General features: G+C 64.1%; 1 protein-coding gene across 3 annotated transcripts in view; it reads right to left on the bottom strand.

Moving 5' to 3' along the window:
• fam113 (family with sequence similarity 113) overlaps positions 1 to 17,318 on the bottom strand; it is a 37,552-nt gene that overhangs the window by 19,114 nt on the left and 1,120 nt on the right. For all 3 annotated transcript variants that reach the window (XM_072497986.1, XM_072497985.1, XM_072497984.1), the window contains exon 2: positions 3,280 to 3,359. In XM_072497986.1, the coding sequence (XP_072354087.1) occupies positions 3,280 to 3,359 (80 nt within the window). The remainder of the gene's footprint in view (positions 1 to 3,279; positions 3,360 to 17,318) is intronic.

Here is a 17,318-nt window from a genome sequence, read left to right on the forward strand (position 1 = left end):
TACTTTGCATCAGTATTCACCAAGGAGAGGGACATGACGGATGTTGAGGCTAAGGATGGATGTTTAAATACTCTAGGTCAAGTCAGCATAAGGAAGGGGGAAGTTTTGGGTATTCTAAAAAGGCATTAGAACAAAGAACAAGAACAAAGAAATGTACAGCACAGGAACAGGCCCTTCGGCCCTCCAAGCCCGTGCTGACCATGCTGCCCGACTAAACTACAATCTTCTACACTTCCTGGGTCCGTATCCCTCATTCCCATCCTATTCATGTATTTGTCAAAATGCCCCTTAAATGTCACTATCGTCCCTGCTTCCACCACCTCCTCCGGTAGCGAGTTCCAGGCACCCACTACCCTCTGCGTAAAAAACTTGCCTCGTACATCTACTCTAAACCTTGCCCCTCTCACCTTAAACCTATGTCCCCGAGTAATTGACCCCTCTACCCTGGGAAAAGCCTCTGACTATCCACTCTGTCTATGCCCCTCATAATTTTGTATACCTCTATCAGGTCGCCCCTCAACCTCCTTCGTTCCAGTGAGAACAAACCGGGTTTATTCAATCGCTCCTCATAGCTAATGCCCTCCATACCAGGCAACATTCTGGTAAATCTCATCTTAAGGTGGACAAGTCCCCGGGTCCGGTTGGGATCTATCCCAAGTTACTGAGGGAAGCGAGGGACGAAATAGCTGGGGCCTTAACAGATATCTTTGCAGCATCCTTGAGCACGGGTGAGGTCCCGGAGGACTGGAGAATTGCTAATGTTGTCCCTTTGTTTGAGAAGGGTAGCAGGGATAATCCAGGGAATTATAGACCTGTGAGCTTGACGTCAGTGGTAGGCAAACTGTTGGAGAGATACTGAGGGATAGGATCTATTCACATTTGGAAGAAAATAGACTTATCAGTGATAGGCAGCATGGTTTTGTGCAGGGAAGGTCATGTCTTACAAACCTAATAGAATTCTTTGAGGAAGTGACAATGTTAATTGATAAGGGAAGGGCTGTAGATGTCATGTACATGGACTTCAGTAAGGCGTTTGATAAAGTTTCCTATGGCAGGTTGATGGAAAAAGTGAAGTCGTATGGGGGTCAGGGTGTACTAGCTAGATGGATAAAGAACTGGCTGGGCAACAGGAGACAGAGAGTAGTGGTGGAAGGGAGTGTCTCAAAATGGAGAAAGGTGACTAGTGGTGTTCCACAGGGATCCGTGCTCGGACCCACTGTTGTTTGTGATGTACATAAATGATCTGGACGAAGGTATAGGTGGTCTGATTAGCAAGTTTGCAGATGATACTAAGATTGGTGGAGTTGCAGATAGCGAGGAGGACTGTCAGAGAATACAGCAAAATATAAATAGATTGGATAGTTGGGCAGAGAAATGGCAGATGGAGTTCAATCCAGGGAAATGCGAGGTGATGCATTTTGGAAGATCTAATTCAAGAGCGGACTATACGGTCAATGGAAGAGTCCTGGGAAAATTGATGTACAGAGAGATCTGGGAGTTCAGGTCCATTGTACCCTGAAGGTGGCAACGCAGGTCGATAGTGGTCAAGAAGGCACACAGCAAGCTTGCCTTCATCGGACGGGGGCATTGAGTGCAAGAGTCGGCAGGTCATGTTACAGTTGTACAGGACTTTGGTTAGGCCACATTTGGAATACTGCGTGCAGTTCTGGTCGCCACATTCCCAGAAGGATGTGGATGCTTTAGAGCGGGTGCAGAGGAGGTTCACCAGGATGTTGCCTGGTATGGAGGGTGCTAGCTATGAAGAAAGGTTGAGTAGATTAGGATTGTTTTCGTTGAAAGACGGAGGTTGAGGGGGGACCTGATTGAGGTCTACAAAATTATGAGAGATATGGACAGGGTGGATAGCAACAAGCTTTTTCCAAGAGTGGGGGTGTCAATTACAAGGGGTCACGATTTCAAGGTGAGAGGGGGAAAGTTTAAGGGAGATGTGCGGGGAAAGTTTTTTACGCAGTGGGTGGTGGGTTGCCTGGAACGCTTTGCCAGCGGAGGTGGTAGAGGCGGGCACAATAGCATTGTTTAAGATGCATCTAGACAGATATATGAACGGGCGGGGAACAGAGGGAAGTAGATCCTTGGAAAATAGGCGGCAGGTTTAGATAAAGGATCTGGATCGGCGCAGGCTGGGAGGGCCGAAGGGCCTGTTCCTGTGCTGTCATTTTCTTTGTTCTTTTATTTGTATTACAAGGGGACATAAATTTAAGGTGAATGGTGGAAGATATAGGGGGGATGTCAGAGGTAGGTTCAGATCATAGAATTTACAGTGCAGAAGGAGGCCATTCGGCCCATCGAGTCTGCACCGGCTCATGGAAAGAGCACCCTACCCAAGGTCAACACTCCACCCTATCCCCATAACCCAGTAACCCCACCCAACACTAAGGGCCATTTGGAAACTAAGGGCAATTTAGCATGGCCAACCCACCTGCACATCTTTGGACTGTGGGAGGAAACCGGAGCACCCGGAGGAAACCCACGCAGACACGGGGAGGACATGCAGACTCCGCACAGACAGTGACCCAAGATGGGGAATCGAACCTGGGACCCGAGAGCTGTGAAGCAATTGTGCTATCCACAATGCTACCGTGCTGCCCTTTACCCAGAGAGTAGTGGGGGCATGGAATGCTCTGCCTGTGGAAGTAGTTGAGTCGGAAACATTAGGGACCTTCAAGCAGCTATTGGATAGGTACATGGATTACGGTAAAATGCTGGGGTGTAGATTAATTTGTTCTTAATCTGGGACAAAGGTTCGGCACTACATCGTGGTCCGAAGGGCCTGTTCTGTGCTGTATTTTTCTATGTTCGATGTTCTGTGCACGAGGGCAAGGTTTTTTACGCAGAGGGTAGTGGGTGCCTGGAACTCGCTACCGGAGGAGGTAGTGGAAGCAGGGACGATAGTGACATTTAAGGGGCATCTTGACAAATATATGAATAGGATGGGAATAGAGGGATACGGACCCAGGAAGTGTAGAAGATTGTAGTTTAGTCGGGGCAGCATGGTCGGCACGGGCTTGGAGGGCCGAAGGGCCTGTTCCTGTGCTGTACTTTTCTTTGTTCGTTGTTCTCACTTCCACCAGCCCCCCCGCACCCCCCCCCGCGTCCCCCCCCGCGTCCCCCCTCACACCCTCTGGCCCCCACCCAACCCCCTCACAACCCCCACCCATTCCAACCCCCCACCCAATCCCCGCAGAATCACTTGCCCAAACAACAGCCCCCGCCCCCCCCAGCCAATCACAGAATAGACACAAAAATGGCTTTTCCAACCTTGCTGCGAAGCTGAGTGTTCGTCAGGCAGCTCTCGGTCTGCAGAAAGACAACGAGATCTTTATACACCGTCCGCTGGACTGGGGGAAAAAATGAGAATTAGTTACCAAATATCACCAATCGGGGGGGGGGGGAGAAGGGAGGGGGGGGGGGGAGAAGGGAGGGGGGGGGGGGGAGAAGGGAGGGGGGGGGGAGAAGGGAGGGGGGGGGGGGAGAAGGGAGGGGGGGGGGGGAGAGAAGGGAGGGGGGGGGGAGAAGGGGGGGGGGGGAGAAGGGAGGGGGGGGGGGAGAAGGGAGGGGGGGGGAGAAGGGAGGGGGGGGGAGAAGGGAGGGGGGGGGGGAGAAGGGAGGGGGGGGGGAGAAGGGAGGGGGGGGGGAGAAGGAGGGGGGGGGGAGAAGGGAGGGGGGGGGGGAGAAGGGAGGGGGGGGGGGAGAAGGGAGGGGGGGGGGGAGAAGGGAGGGGGGGAGAAGGGAGGGGGGGGGAGAAGGGAGGGGGGGGGAGAGGGGGGGGAGAAGGGGGGGGGGAGAGAGGAGGCCCCCGAGGGGAGGGGAGGGGAGGGGAGGGGGGGCCCCCGAGGGGAGGGGAGGGGAGGGGGGGGGGGGAGGGGAGGGGAGGGGGGGGAGCCGAGGGGGACGGGGGACGGGGGGGGAGCCGAGGGGGACGGGGCGGGGGGGAGCCGAGGGGGACGGGGCGGGGGGGAGCCGAGGGGGGGGGAGCAGGGGGGGAGCCGAGGGGGGGGGGAGCAGGGGGGGAGCCGAGGGGGGGGGGAGCAGAGGGGGATGTGGGGGGGGGGGAGCCGAGGGGGACGGACGGGGGGGGGGGGGGGGGGAGAGCCGAGGGGGACGGGGGGGTGGGGGGGGGGGCAGAGCCGAGGGGGACGGGGGGGGGTGGGGGGGGGCGTAGAGCCGAGGGGGACGGGGGGGGGTGGGGGGGGGCGTAGAGCCGAGGGGGACGGGGGGGGGTGGGGGGGGGGGGGGCAGAGCCGAGGGGGACGGGGGCAGAGCCGAGGGGGACGGGGGGCAGAGCCGAGGGGGACGGGGGGGGGGGGGCAGAGCCGAGGGGGACGGGGGGGGGGGGCAGAGCCGAGGGGGACGGGGGGGGGGGGGGGGCAGAGCCGAGGGGGGGGCAGAGCCGAGGGGGGGGGGGGGGGCAGAGCCGAGGGGGGACGGGGGGGGAGAGCCGGGGGGGAGAGCCGGGGAGAGCCGGGGGGGAGAGCCGGGGGGAGAGCCGGGGGGGGGAGAGCCGGGGGGGAGAGCCGGGGGGGAGAGCCGGGGGGGAGAGCCGGGGGGGAGAGCCGGGGGGGAGAGCCGGGGGGGAGAGCCGGGGGGAGAGCCGGGGGGGGAGAGCCGGGGGGGAGAGCCGGGGGGGAGAGCCGGGGGGGAGAGCCGGGGGGGGAGAGCCGGGGGGGAGAGCCGGGGGGAGCCGGGGGGAGAGCCGGGGGGGACGGGGGGGAGAGCCGGGGGGGACGGGGGAGAGCCGGGGGGGACGGGGGGGGGGGGGGGGAGAGCCGGGGGGGACGGGGGGGGGGGGGGGGAGAGCCGGGGGGGACGGGGGGGGGGGGAGAGCCGGGGGGGAGGGGGGGGGGGGGGGGGGAGAGCCGGGGGGGGACGGGGGGGGGGGGGGGAGCCAGGGGGGGGGGGGGGAGAGCCAGGGGGGAGGGGGGGGGGGGGGGGGAGAGCCGGGGGGGGGGGGGGGGGGGGGAGAGCCAGGGGGGGGGGGGGGGGGGAGAGCCGGGGGGGGGGGGGAGAGCCGGGGGGGGGGGGGGGGGGGAGCGGGGGGGGGGGGGGAGAGAGCCGGGGGGGGGGGGGAGAGAGCCGGGGGGGGGGGGGGAGAGCCGGGGGGGGGGGGGGGGAGAGCCGGGGGGGGGGGGGGGGGGAGAGCCGGGGGGGGGGGGGGGGAGAGAGCCGAGGGGGACGGGGGGGGTGGGGGGGGGGGGAGAGCCAAGGGGGACGGGGGGGTGGGGGGGGGGGGGGAGGGGAGAGCCGAGGGGGACGGGGGGGTGGGTGGGGGGGGGGGGGGAGAGCCGAGGGGGGGGGGGGGGGGGGAGAGCCGAGGGGGGGGGGGGGTGGGGGGGGGGGGGGAGAGCCGAGGGGGACGGGGGGGTGGGGAGAGCCGAGGGGGACGGGGGGGGAGAGAGCCGAGGGGGACGGGGGGGTGGGGGGGGGGGCAGAGCTGAGGGGGACGGGGGGGGGGGGGGGGGGGGCAGAGCTGAGGGGGACGGGGGGGGGGGGGGGGAGAGCTGAGGGGGACGGGGGGGGGGGGGGGGAGAGCCGGGGGACGGGGGGGGGGACGGGGGGGAGGGGGGGGGGAGAGCCGGGGGGGGGGGAGGGGGGGGGAGAGCCGGGGGGGGGGGGGGGGGAGAGCCGGGGGGGGGGAGGGGGGGAGAGCCGGGGGGGGGGGGGGGAGGAGCCGGGGGGGGGGGAGAGGGGGGGGGGGAGAGCCGGGGGGGGGGGGGAGAGGGGGGGGGGAGAGCCGGGGGGGGGGGGGGGAGAGCCGGGGGGGGGGGAGAGGGGGGGGGAGAGCCGGGGGGGGGGGAGAGCCGGGGGGGGGGGAGAGCCGGGGGGGGGGGGGGAGGGGGGGGGGGAGAGAGCGGGGGGGGGGGAGGGGGGGGGGGGGGAGAGCCGGGGGGGGGGAGGGGGGGGGGGGGGGAGAGCCGGGGGGGGGGGAGGGGGGGGGGGGGGAGAGCCGGGGGGGACTGGGGGGGGGGGGGGGAGAGCCGGGGGGGACTGGGGGGGGGGGGGACACGGGGGGGGGGGGGGGGAGAGCCGAGGGGGACGGGGGGGGGAGGAGCCGAGGGGGGCGGGGGGGGGAGGAGCCGAGGGGGGCGGGGGGGGGGAGGAGCCGAGGGGGGCGGGGGGGAGGAGCCGAGGGGGGCGGGGAGCCGAGGGGGACGGGGGGGGGGGGGGGGGAGCCGAGGGGGACGGGGGGGGGGGAGCCGAGGGGGGGGGGGAGCCGAGGGGGACGGGGGGGGGGGGGGGGGGGGGACGGGGGGGGGGGGGGGGGAGCCGAGGGGGACGGGGGGGGGGACGGGGAGCCGGGGGGGGGGGGGGGGAGCCGGGGGGGGGGGGGGGGGAGCCGGGGGGGGGGGGGGGGAGAGAGCCGAGGGGGACGGGGGACGGGGGGACGGGGGGGAGAGCCGCGGGGGACGCGGGGGGGGGGGGGGGGAGAGCCGGGGGGGGGGGGGGGAAGAGCCGAGGGGGACGGGGAGGGGGGGGGGGGAGCCGAGGGGGACGGGGAGGGGGGGTGGAGCCGAGGGGGACGGGGAGGGGGGGGGGAGCCGAGGGGGACGGGGAGGGGGGGGGGGAGCCGAGGGGGACGGGGGGGGGGGGAGCCGAGGGGGACGGGGGGGGAGCCGAGGGGGGGGGGGGGAGCCGAGGGGGGGGGGGAGCCGAGGGGGGGGGGGAGCCGAGGGGGGGGGGCAGAACCGAGGGGGACGGGGGGACGGGGGGGAGCAGAGGGGGACGGGGGGGGGGGGGAGAGCAGAGGGGGATGTGGGGGGGGGGGAGCAGAGGGGGATGTGGGGGGGGGGGGAGCGTAAGGGGACGGGGATGCGGGGGGAGAGCCGAAGGGACGGGGATGCGGGGGAGAGCCGAGGGGGACGGGGGGGGGGGGGGGGGGAAGAGAGCCAATGGGGACGGGGGGGGGGGGGGGGGGAGAGAGAACGGGGGGCGGGGGTGGGGGGAGAGAGCCGAGGGGGACGGCCGAGGGGGGTCGAGGGGGACGGGGGGGGGGGAAGAGAGATCGGGGGGGGTGGGGGGAGAGAGCCGAGGGGGACGGGGGGGGGGGTCGAGGGGGACGGGGGGGGGGGGTCGAGGGGGACGGGGGGGGGGTCGAGGGGGACGGGGGGGGGAGCGTAAGGGGACGGGGACGCGGGGAGCAGAGGGGGGACGGGGGGCAGAGCCGAGGGGGACGGGGGGGGGGCAGAGCCGAGGGGGACGGGGGGACGGGGGGGCAGAGCCGAGGGGGACGGGGGGACGGGGGGGCAGAGCCGAGGGGGACGGGGGACGGGGGCAGAGCCGAGGGGGACGGGGGGGGGGGGGGCAGAGCCGAGGGGGACGGGGGGGGGGGGGGAGGGGCAGAGCCGAGGGGGACGGGGACGGGGGGGGGGGCAGAGCCGGGGGGGGGGGGGGGAGATCCGGGGGGGACGGGGGGGGGGGAGAGCCGGGGGGGGGCAGAGCCGGGGGGGGACGGGGGGGGGGAGATCCGGGGGGGACGGGGGGGGGGGGGAGAGCCGGGGGGGACGGGGGGGGGGGGGAGAGCCGGGGGGGACGGGGGGGGGGGGAGAGCCGGGGGGGACGGGGGGGGGGGGGGGGAGAGCCGGGGGGGACGGGGGGGGGGGGGAGAGCCGGGGGGGACGGGGGGGGGGGAGAGCCGGGGGGGACGGGGGGGGGGGGAGAGCCGGGGGGGACGGGGGGGGGGGGAGAGCCGGGGGGGACGGGGGGGGGGGGGGAGAGCCGGGGGGGACGGGGGGGGGGGGGGAGAGCCGGGGGGGAGAGCCGGGGGGGGACGGGGGGGGACGGGGGGAGAGCCGGGGGGGACGGGGGGGGGGGGGGGGGAGAGCCAGGGGGGGGGGGGGGAGAGCCGGGGGGGGGGGGGGGAAGAGCCGGGGGGGGGGGGGGGGAGAGCAAGGGGGGGGGGGGGGGAAGAGCCGGGGGGGGGGGGGGGGAGAGCCGGGGGGGGGGGGGGGGGAGAGCCGAGGGGGACGGGGGGGGTGGGGGGGGGGGGAGAGCCGAGGGGGACGGGGGGGGTGGGGGGGGGGGGAGAGCCGAGGGGGACGGGGGGGGGGGTGGGGGGGGGGGGGAGAGCCGAGGGGGACGGGGGGGGTGGGGGGGGGGGAGAGCCGAGGGGGACGGGGGGGGTGGGGGGGTGGGGGGGGGGGGGGCAGAGCTGAGGGGGACGGGGGACGGGGGGGGGGGGAGAGCCGGGGGGGGAGGGGGGGGAGAGCCGGGGGGGGGGAGGGGGGGGGGGGAGAGCCGGGGGGGGGAGGGGGGGGGGGAGAGCCGGGGGGGGGAGGGGGGGGGGGGAGAGCCGGGGGGGGGGGGGAGAGCCGGGGGGGGGGGGAGAGCCGGGGGGGGGGGGAGGGGGGGAGCCGGGGGGGACTGGGGGGGGGGGGGACACGGGGGGGGGGGGGGGGGGGAGAGCCGAGGGGACGGGGGGGGGGGGGAGCCGAGGGGGGGGGGAGCCGGGGGGGGGGGGGGGAGCCGAGGGGGACGGGGGGGGGGGGGAGCCGAGGGGGGACGGGGGACGGGGGGACGGGGGGGACGGGGGGGAGAGCGCCGCGGGGGACGGGGGGGGAGAGCCGCGGGGGGACGGGGGACGGGGGGAGAGCCGCGGGGGACGCGGGGGACGGGGGGGGGGGGGGGGGGAGAGCCGGGGGGGGGAGAGCCGAGGGGGACGGGGAGGGGGGGGGGGGGAGCCGAGGGGGACGGGGAGGGGGGGGGGGAGCCGAGGGGGACGGGGGGGGGGAAGCCGAGGGGGACGGGGGGGGGGGGGAGCCGAGGGGGGGGGGGGAGCCGAGGGGGGGGGGAGCCGAGGGGGGGGGGAGCCGAGGGGGGGGGGGCAGAACCGAGGGGGGGGGGCAGAACCGAGGGGGACGGGGGGACGGGGGGACGGGGGGACGGGGGGACGGGGGGGGGGGGGGACGGGGGGACGGGGGGGGGGAGAGTCGAGGGGGGGGGGGGGAGCAGAGGGGGACGGGGGGGGGGGGAGCCGAGGGGGGGGGGGAGCAGAGGGGGATGTGGGGGGGGGGAGCAGAGGGGGATGTGGGGGGGGGGAGCGTAAGGGGACGGGGATGCGGGGGAGAGCCGAAGGGGACGGGGATGCGGGGGAGAGCCGAGGGGGACGGGGGGGGGGGGGGGGAAGAGAGCCAATGGGACGGGGGGGGGGGGGGGGAGAGAGAACGGGGGGCGGGGTGGGGGGAGAGAGCCGAGGGGGACGGGGGGGGGGGGCCGAGGGGGACGGGGGGGGGGGCTGAGGGGGACGGGGGGGGGGGTCGAGGGGGACGGGGGGGGGGGGGAAGAGAGCCGAGGGGGACGGGGGGGGGGGGTCGAGGGGGACGGGGGGGGGGGGTCGAGGGGGACAGCGTAAGGGGACGGGGACGCGGGGAGCAGAGGGGGACGGGGGGGGGGAGCCGAGGGGGATGGGGGGGGGGGGGGACGGGGGGGGGGAGCCGAGGGGGACGGGGACGGGGGGGGGGAGCCGAGGGGGACGGGGACGGGGGGGGGGGAGCCGAGGGGGACGGGGACGGGGACGGGGAGCCGAGGGGGGGGGGGAGCCGAGGGGGGGGGGGGGGGGGGGGGAGCCGAGGGGGGGGGGGGAGGGGGAAGAGCCGAGGGGGACGGGGGGGGGGAGCCGAGGGGAGGGGGGGAGGAGGGAGGGGGGGGAGGGGAGGGGGGGAGCGAGGGGGGGGGGGAGGAGCCGGGGGGGGGGGGAGAGCTGGGGGGGGGGGGAGCCGAGGGGGACGGGGGGGGGGGGGGGGAAAAGAGAGAACGGGGGGGGGGGGAAAGAGAGAACGGGGGGGGGGGGGAAGAGAGCCGATGGGGACGGGGGGGGAGCCGAGGGGGACGGGGGGGGGGAGCCGAGGGGGACGGGGGGGGGAGCCGAGGGGGACGGGGGGGGGGGGGGAGCCGAGGGGGACGGGGGGGGGGGGGAGCCGAGGGGGACGGGGGGGGGGAGCCGAGGGGGACGGGGGGGGTGAGCCGAGGGGGACGGGGGGGGTGGGGGGAGCCGAGGGGGAGGAGGGGGGGCCGGCCGAGGGGGAGGAGGGGGGGCCGGCCGAGGGGGAGGAGGGGGGGCCGGCCGAGGGGGAGCCGGCCGAGGGGGAGGAGGGGGGGGCCGGCCGAGTGGGAGGGGGGGGGCCGGCCGAGGGGGGGGGCTGGCCGAGGGGGAGGGGGGGCCCCGAGGGGGAGGGGGGCCCCAAGGCCGGGGGGGCCCCCGAGGCCCGGGGGGGGGGCCCCGAGGCCGGGGGGGCCCCCGAGGCCGGGGGGGGGGGGCCCCCGAGGCCGGGGGGTGGGGGGGCCCCCCCGAGGCCGGGGGGGCGGGGATTACTCTTGAAGTTGAAATTAAATCGCATGGGATTACGGGTGTTTAGCGATGGATAGAAAGCTGGTTAGCGGACAGGAAGCAAAAGGTTGTATTAATGGGTCTTTTCTGTTTGGCAGGCAGTGACTAGTGGGGTCCCGCAGGGATCTGTGCATGGACCCCAACATGCAGAGGCATGGGATTCAGGGAGATTTAGCAGTTTGGATCAGAAATTGGCTAGCTGGAAGAAGACAAAGGGTGGTGGTTGATGGGAAATGTTCAGACTGGAGTCCAGTTACTAGTGGTGTACCACAAGGATCTGTTTTGGGGCCACTGCTGTTTGGCATTTTTATAAATGACCTGGAGGAGGGCGTAGAAGGATGGGTGAGTAAATTTGCAGATGACGCTAAATTCAGTGGAGTTGTGGACAGTGCGGAAGGATGTTACAAGTTACAGAGGGACATAGATAAGCTGCAGCGCTGGGCTGAGAGGTGGCAAATGGAGTTTAATGCAGAAAAGTGTGAGGTGATTCATTTTGGAAGGAATAACAGGAAGACTGAGTATTGGGCTAATGGTAAGATTCTTGGCAGTGTGGATGAGCAGAGAGATCTCGGTGTCCATGTACATAGATCCCTGAAAGTTGCCACCCAGGTTGAGAGGGGTTGTTAAGAAGGCGTACGGTGTGTTAGCTTTTATTGGTAGAGGGATTGAGTTTCGGAGCCATGAGGTCATGTTGCAGCTGTACAGAACTCTGGTGCGGCCACATTTGTAGTTGTGGTGTTGGGTGCTCTGGTGCACAGATGAGCCAACACAGTTGTATGTGGTACAACTCTATTTTATTTTAACTCTTATAATACAGTTCGTTCTGGATACTCTGCACGTGCTGTCTCCCTGAGTGTGTTTGGTGGCAGATGTGTCCTGGTCCCTCCTCTGCAGCTAAATACTGACCACCGGGGGTCGTGTCTGTGCTTTTATATCTTTCTGTCATTGGTTGTGGTGGTGTGTGTTCTGATTTGTCTGTTGGTGTGTCTATCATGATGTGTGTGTTTGAATATCATGACATCCCCCCTTTTTACAAAGATATGTGCCTACGTGGTTATAAATATAAGTGTGTCGTGAGTGCATCGAAGAGTGTGTGTGTGTGTTGTGTACAGCGTGTGTATATGACGTAACTATTTACATGGGGCGATGTCGGGTGCGTCACACTAACAAGGTTGTACCATAACAAAACTTGGATGCAAGAGAAAAAAAAAAAACTTGAACATTGGTCTGGTCAGACGATATCTGGAACAATAAACAACAACAGGTTATAATACAGAAGGTGTTTGACTTTTTGAACGTATGAACAGCGTTATAAGTCCAGTCTAATGGGTGACCGCCTCAAGAATGGGCTGGTCCTCAAGCCGGTTCAGCTGTGGAGATTTGGGGTCACACTGGTTCACCTTGGACTGTTGGAGGTGATGCTGTTGCCGAAGTCTCTACTTTACCATTTGTTGTACTTCGTGCAGTGCTTGGTTTTTTCATTCGTGCAAATATAACATTCAACATCTTTGTTAGTGGTGCCTTGGCTGTGGTTTGGTTCTGGTGGCGATGGAAGGGGCATGATCCGTGGCATCTCCACGAAGTCATCCTTGGGAACCAGTGGAGGATCCGGCGTGTGCGTACGGTTCAGTTGCGAGCGTGGAAGGCGGCGCAAAGCTCGCTGATTGCGCCTACGCACCAATCCATCCGCCCTGCATGCCAGGAACAAGGTGGAGTCTTTTTTCTTTTTATGTTTGTGGTGGACGGCATCTTGTAGCCGATGGGTCGTTGCCATCGAAGTAGCACCATCACTAATATCATGCAAGGCGATGACTGTGCCAGATGTGGAAGTTGGCCGAGACCGTGCACGCTGGTTCCGGCCACCTGCTGTGCCGGAAGGGCGACTCCGCAGAGAAACGTCGAAGCATGTCGCCTTGGAGAGAGAATTGTTGCTCGCATCAACGTCTGGCGATGGCGCGAATTGGTGTGTCCATCTTGGACCGCCGGTGCTGGTTGCCACTGCCGACCCAGTGGGACTGCCACGCGATCCATTCCCTGTCGCCGTGGCATCCGCCGTCACCCTGAGCGTGCCATCACCTGAGGCCCGCGACACCGCCCGTCCGGAGCAAGGTCTGGCGTGCGCAAATCAGAGTCGGCGCTTGGCTGCTCCCCATCTGGAGTCCGGTCTGCCTTCCGTCGATGCCCCCCGTCCGGAGTCCCAACAGGTTCACTGGAGGCAGCCGAGATTCCCTGAAGCTGCACTTCTGGAGTCGGAACATGCAGGAATGCACCAACCAGTGGAGAGGCTCGAGCCATCGAGGGTGGAAGCGGTGCGCCGCCACCGCAGTCGTCAGTGGTCCCACCGTGATCGTCGAGTGCCTCGGTACGCACTAGGCGAGGTCTGTCACCTTGCACCTTTTGCATGGGAAGTGGGATGCTGTCGTCACTCGTCTCACATCCCGTGGATAGATCCTCATTAGCAGCTTGCTGTTCACTAGGGTTGGATAAATTGTCAGAGTTTTCATCTGGTGGTGCACACCATGTCGGTGGACTGTCATTGTCTTGCCGTTGTCCTTCATTTGGGCTTTTCTTCTTTGGAATTTTAAATCTTCCCCCAGACATTGCAGAACCTTGTTTATTACCCCCAAATTCTCCCATATGTATGGTCTTGAATATAGGATCCAATGTTTCTATCGACATTGTACTATTTTCCAAAGAACATTCCGTTTCACTTTTCTTCTCAGGTACCTCATATGTATCTTTGTCTAATGTACATGCCTTCATGGTCTCTGGGTCTGATTTTGCTGGGACTGGCATGGTCACAGTCTCTCTTTACTGTTCTCAATTGCCCACATTATACTCCCCATACATAACTGCTTAATCACTGGGGTTAGTGTGGTACAATGGATAATCGGGTCGACCTTATCTGCATCTTCACCATTAGTGGAAAGCACACTTGGTTCACTTGAAACTGCTGTGGGTTTTAAATTCGTTATCTGGCTACTCGATGTTGGTGTCCTCAGGATTCTTGCTCCAATGTTCTGCTCATTTATCAGTGGAGTGTGTATAGGTTTCAATGCAATTAATGTTCCCCTCAAGGTTTGAAGAGTCATTACTGACTAACTGCTGGTCTCCGAAGTTGGGATTTTGCGGCGTTGTGTTGAAGGGAGACATTTGTCCCTGCTGTAGATATGATTCAGGTTGTGTTATTTCCATTACCTGAGGATCAATGTCTTGTCCATTTTTTCGATCCGTACTAAAACACTGGCAATTCTCAGTCTGCTCCTTGCAAGTTAAGCATTCAATAAATTTCTTTAGCAAATCCTCAGCATCCTTCTGTGGCCGTGCAGCATTATTAATCTCTGTTCGGCTATAATGATCCTGAAGGTCAGCGCATAAACCTTTTTTCTTCGGGCTTGGACGAGGCGATTCCTTTGGCTTGTCTTCAGTTGGGCTTGAACAGTCATCAGCGCTGTGCCCTTCATTGTAGCATGAGAGACCTTCATGGTCATGCTGCTGTGTAGTGGAGCATGGTAGGCTGTTATAGCCTTCTTGCTGTTCACGTGAGCATGGCAGACTTGCATCATCTACCGCTGGTTGGTCAGGAGAGGTTGCTAGACCCTCATGGTCTTGTTCCTGCAAGGACTGCGCTCTGGAGTCTTGCGTTGCTTCTATCGTGGAGGCTGTCCACGAGCTCTCTGTGGAGGCTTGTGACACTGGAGTCACTTCTTGTCCGTGCAAGGACTGCGCTCTGGAGTCTTGCGTTGCTTCTATCGTGGAGGCTGTCCACGAGCTCTCTGTGGAGGCTTGTGACACTGGAGTCACTTCTTGTCCGTGCAAGGACTGCGCTCTGGAGTCTTGCGTTGCTTCTATCGTGGAGGCTGTCCACGAGCTCTCTGTGGAGGCTTGTGACACTGGAGTCACTTCTTGTCCGTGCAAGGACTGCGCTCTGGAGTCTTGCGTTGCTTCTATCGTGGAGGCTGTCCACGAGCTCTCTGTGGAGGCTTGTGACACTGGAGTCACTTCTTGTCCATGCAAGGACTGCGCTCTGGAGTCTTGCATTTCTGCAATTGTGGAGTCTGTCCACGAGCTTGCTGTGGAGGCTTGTGACACTGGAGTCACTTCTGGTTCATGCGAGGACTGCACTCTGGAGTCTTGCATGTCTTCTTTCATAGAGTCGAGAACGTTGAGCGGGACGTGGACCACGCTCTGTGTGGCAGCAGGGCGCTCTCCGTGTGCTTGCACCGCTCCCTGTCTGTTAATGTCAGGCTGCAGCATCATCCGGTACTGATAAGTTGGAACGTCATATCTGCTGGATTGAAGATCCTCAAATCCGAAAAATGAATCCGCATCTGCGTCGGATTCAATGTGGGGGCCGCCAATGTGCAACACGAAAGGTTCGTCCGAGTCATAGTCGTATAGGACCACGGAGCTATCATTGGGCTCGCGAGGTCCGGAAACACTGTAAAAATCGTCATCGAAGTATTCGAGGTCGGAATCATCGGCTTGTGCGTAGGTAACTGCTTGTCGGAGGGTTCTTCGGAGGTCAAATTCATCTCCTGGGTCAATTTGCGGCAATGTGCTGTCATTCCAGGTGAGGGAAGGTTGTTTTACAGCTTTAACAGATTTTTGTTTTTTGATTTGGGACGTTTCCCCTTTAAATTGGTGCGGTCTGGGGCCTCTGACACCCTGACGCTCGGTATGTAGCACGTAGGAAGCGACTGCGCATGCTCAGATCGCTGTTCCTTTACCGATGGCCGTTTTCTTGACTGCGCATGCGCAGCATCTCGCGCATGCGCAAACGAAACTTCCGGTTCTGCGCACTGCTCGCGCAACTGTGCTAGCGTGATACCTTTAGCAAGATGGCCGCCGACCTCGACCCAGCCCTCTCTCAGGCCCGGGATTTCGGCCTCTGGGAATTCGGGCTCCGGGATCCCAGCCACGAGGTGAGTACTGCAGCTTTTCTTACCTTTACTTGCCGATTGGATTGCGTTTTCTTCACAGTACTTGGAGAATTTGTCCAGGATTGCCTGGTAATCGTACCTTTGCTGCCTCCTGAAGAATCTGAACCTTGTGAATATTTCTCTTGCCCTTGCACCGGCGATGGTGAGGAGAAATTCAATTTTTTCCCCATCATCCAGGTCTTGGAGTTCAGCTGCCACCAGGAACAAATTCGAACATTTGCCGGAATCGCCGCCAGTTTTCGCGGAGATCGCCGTAGCACTGGAGCGGCTGCGGAACCGGGAGCTCTATCATTTTGCCTGGGCACTGCTGGTTGTCTGTGTACACGGAGGTATGCCGGCAGGTATCGATCCACTCCTGTACCATGTGGTGTTGGGTGCTCTGGTGCACAGATGAGCCAACACAGTTGTATGTGGTACAACTCTATTTTATTATAACTCTTATAATACAGTTCGTTCTGGATACTCTGCACGTGCTGTCTCCCTGAGTGTGTTTGGTGGCAGATGTGTCCTGGTCCTCCTCTGCAGCTAATACTGACCACCGGGGGTCGTGTCTGTGCTTTTATATCTTTCTGTCATTGGTTGTGGTGGTGTGTGTTCTGATTTGTCTGTTGGTGTGTCTATCATGATGTGTGTGTTTGAATATCATGACAGTAGTATTGCGTTCAATTCTGGTCGCTGCATTATAGGAAGGATGTGGAAGCATTGGAAAGGGTGCAGAGGAGATTTACCAGAATGTTGCCTGGTATGGAGGGAAGATCTTATGAGGAAAGGCTGAGGGACTTGAGGCTGTTTTCGTTACAGACAAGAAGGTTAAGAGGTGACTTAATTGAGGTATACAAGATGATCAGAGGATTGGATAGGGTGCACAGTGAGAGCCTTTTTCCTCGGATGGTCATGTCTAGCACGAGGGGGACATACCTTTAAATTGAGGGGAGATAGATATAGGACAGATGTCAGAGGTAGGTTCTTTACTCAGAGAGTAGTAAGGGCGTGGAATGCCCTGCCTGCAACAGTAGTGGACTCGCCAACACTAAGGGCATTCAAATGGTCATTGGATAGACATATGGACGATAAGGGAATAGTGTAGATGGGCTTTCGAGTGGTTTCTCAGGTCGGCGCAACATCGAGGGCCGAAGGGCCTGTACTGCGCTGTAATGTTCTATGTTCTGTGTTAACATCACATATGAATGAAAGAAATGAAAATCGCTTATTGTCACAAGTAGGCTTCAAATGAAGTTACTGTGAAAAGCCCCTAGTCGCCACATACCAGCGCCTGTTCGGGGAGGCTGGTACGGGAATTTGATTTGGACAAGGGAATTAAACGTATTATCCCCAAATTTGCAGTGAGGCCACACCGGGAGTATTGTGGCAGTTTTGGTGTCCGTACCTGAGGAAGGATGTTCTTGCTGTGGAGGGAGAGCAGCATGATTCCTGGGATGGCGGGACTGTCATATGAGGAGAGACTGAGTCGGTTAGGATTATATTCATTGGCAGTTTAGAGAATGAGGGGATCTCATAGAAACTTATACATTTCTACCAGGATTAGACAGGGTAGATTCAGAAAGAACGTTCCCGATGGTGGGGGGAGTCCAGAACGAGGGGTCACAGTTTGAGGATAAGGGGGAAACCTTTTAGGACTGAGGTGAGGAGACATTTCTTCACCCAGAGAGCGGGAATTCTGTGGAATTCACTCCCACAGAAAGTAGCTGAGACAAAAGGTGTAATTTCAGGAAAGAATTCGATATCGCACTTGGGGCTAAAGGGATTAAGGGATTGAGGGATTGAGGGATATGGGGGGGGGCGGCGCGATCAGGGTATTGAACCTGATGTTCTGCCACGATGATGAATGGTAGAGCAGGCACACACCCACCCCCCCAACTCACTTCCCCCCACACACCCCCCCACACACACACACACACACACCCCCACCCCCACACCCCCACACCCCCACACCCCCACACCCCCACACCCCCACACACACCCCCACACACACACCCACCCACCCACCCCCCCACACACACACCCACCCCCCC

This window comes from Scyliorhinus torazame, chromosome 3 (assembly GCF_047496885.1).
Source record: "Scyliorhinus torazame isolate Kashiwa2021f chromosome 3, sScyTor2.1, whole genome shotgun sequence".
NCBI lineage: Eukaryota > Metazoa > Chordata > Chondrichthyes > Carcharhiniformes > Scyliorhinidae > Scyliorhinus > Scyliorhinus torazame.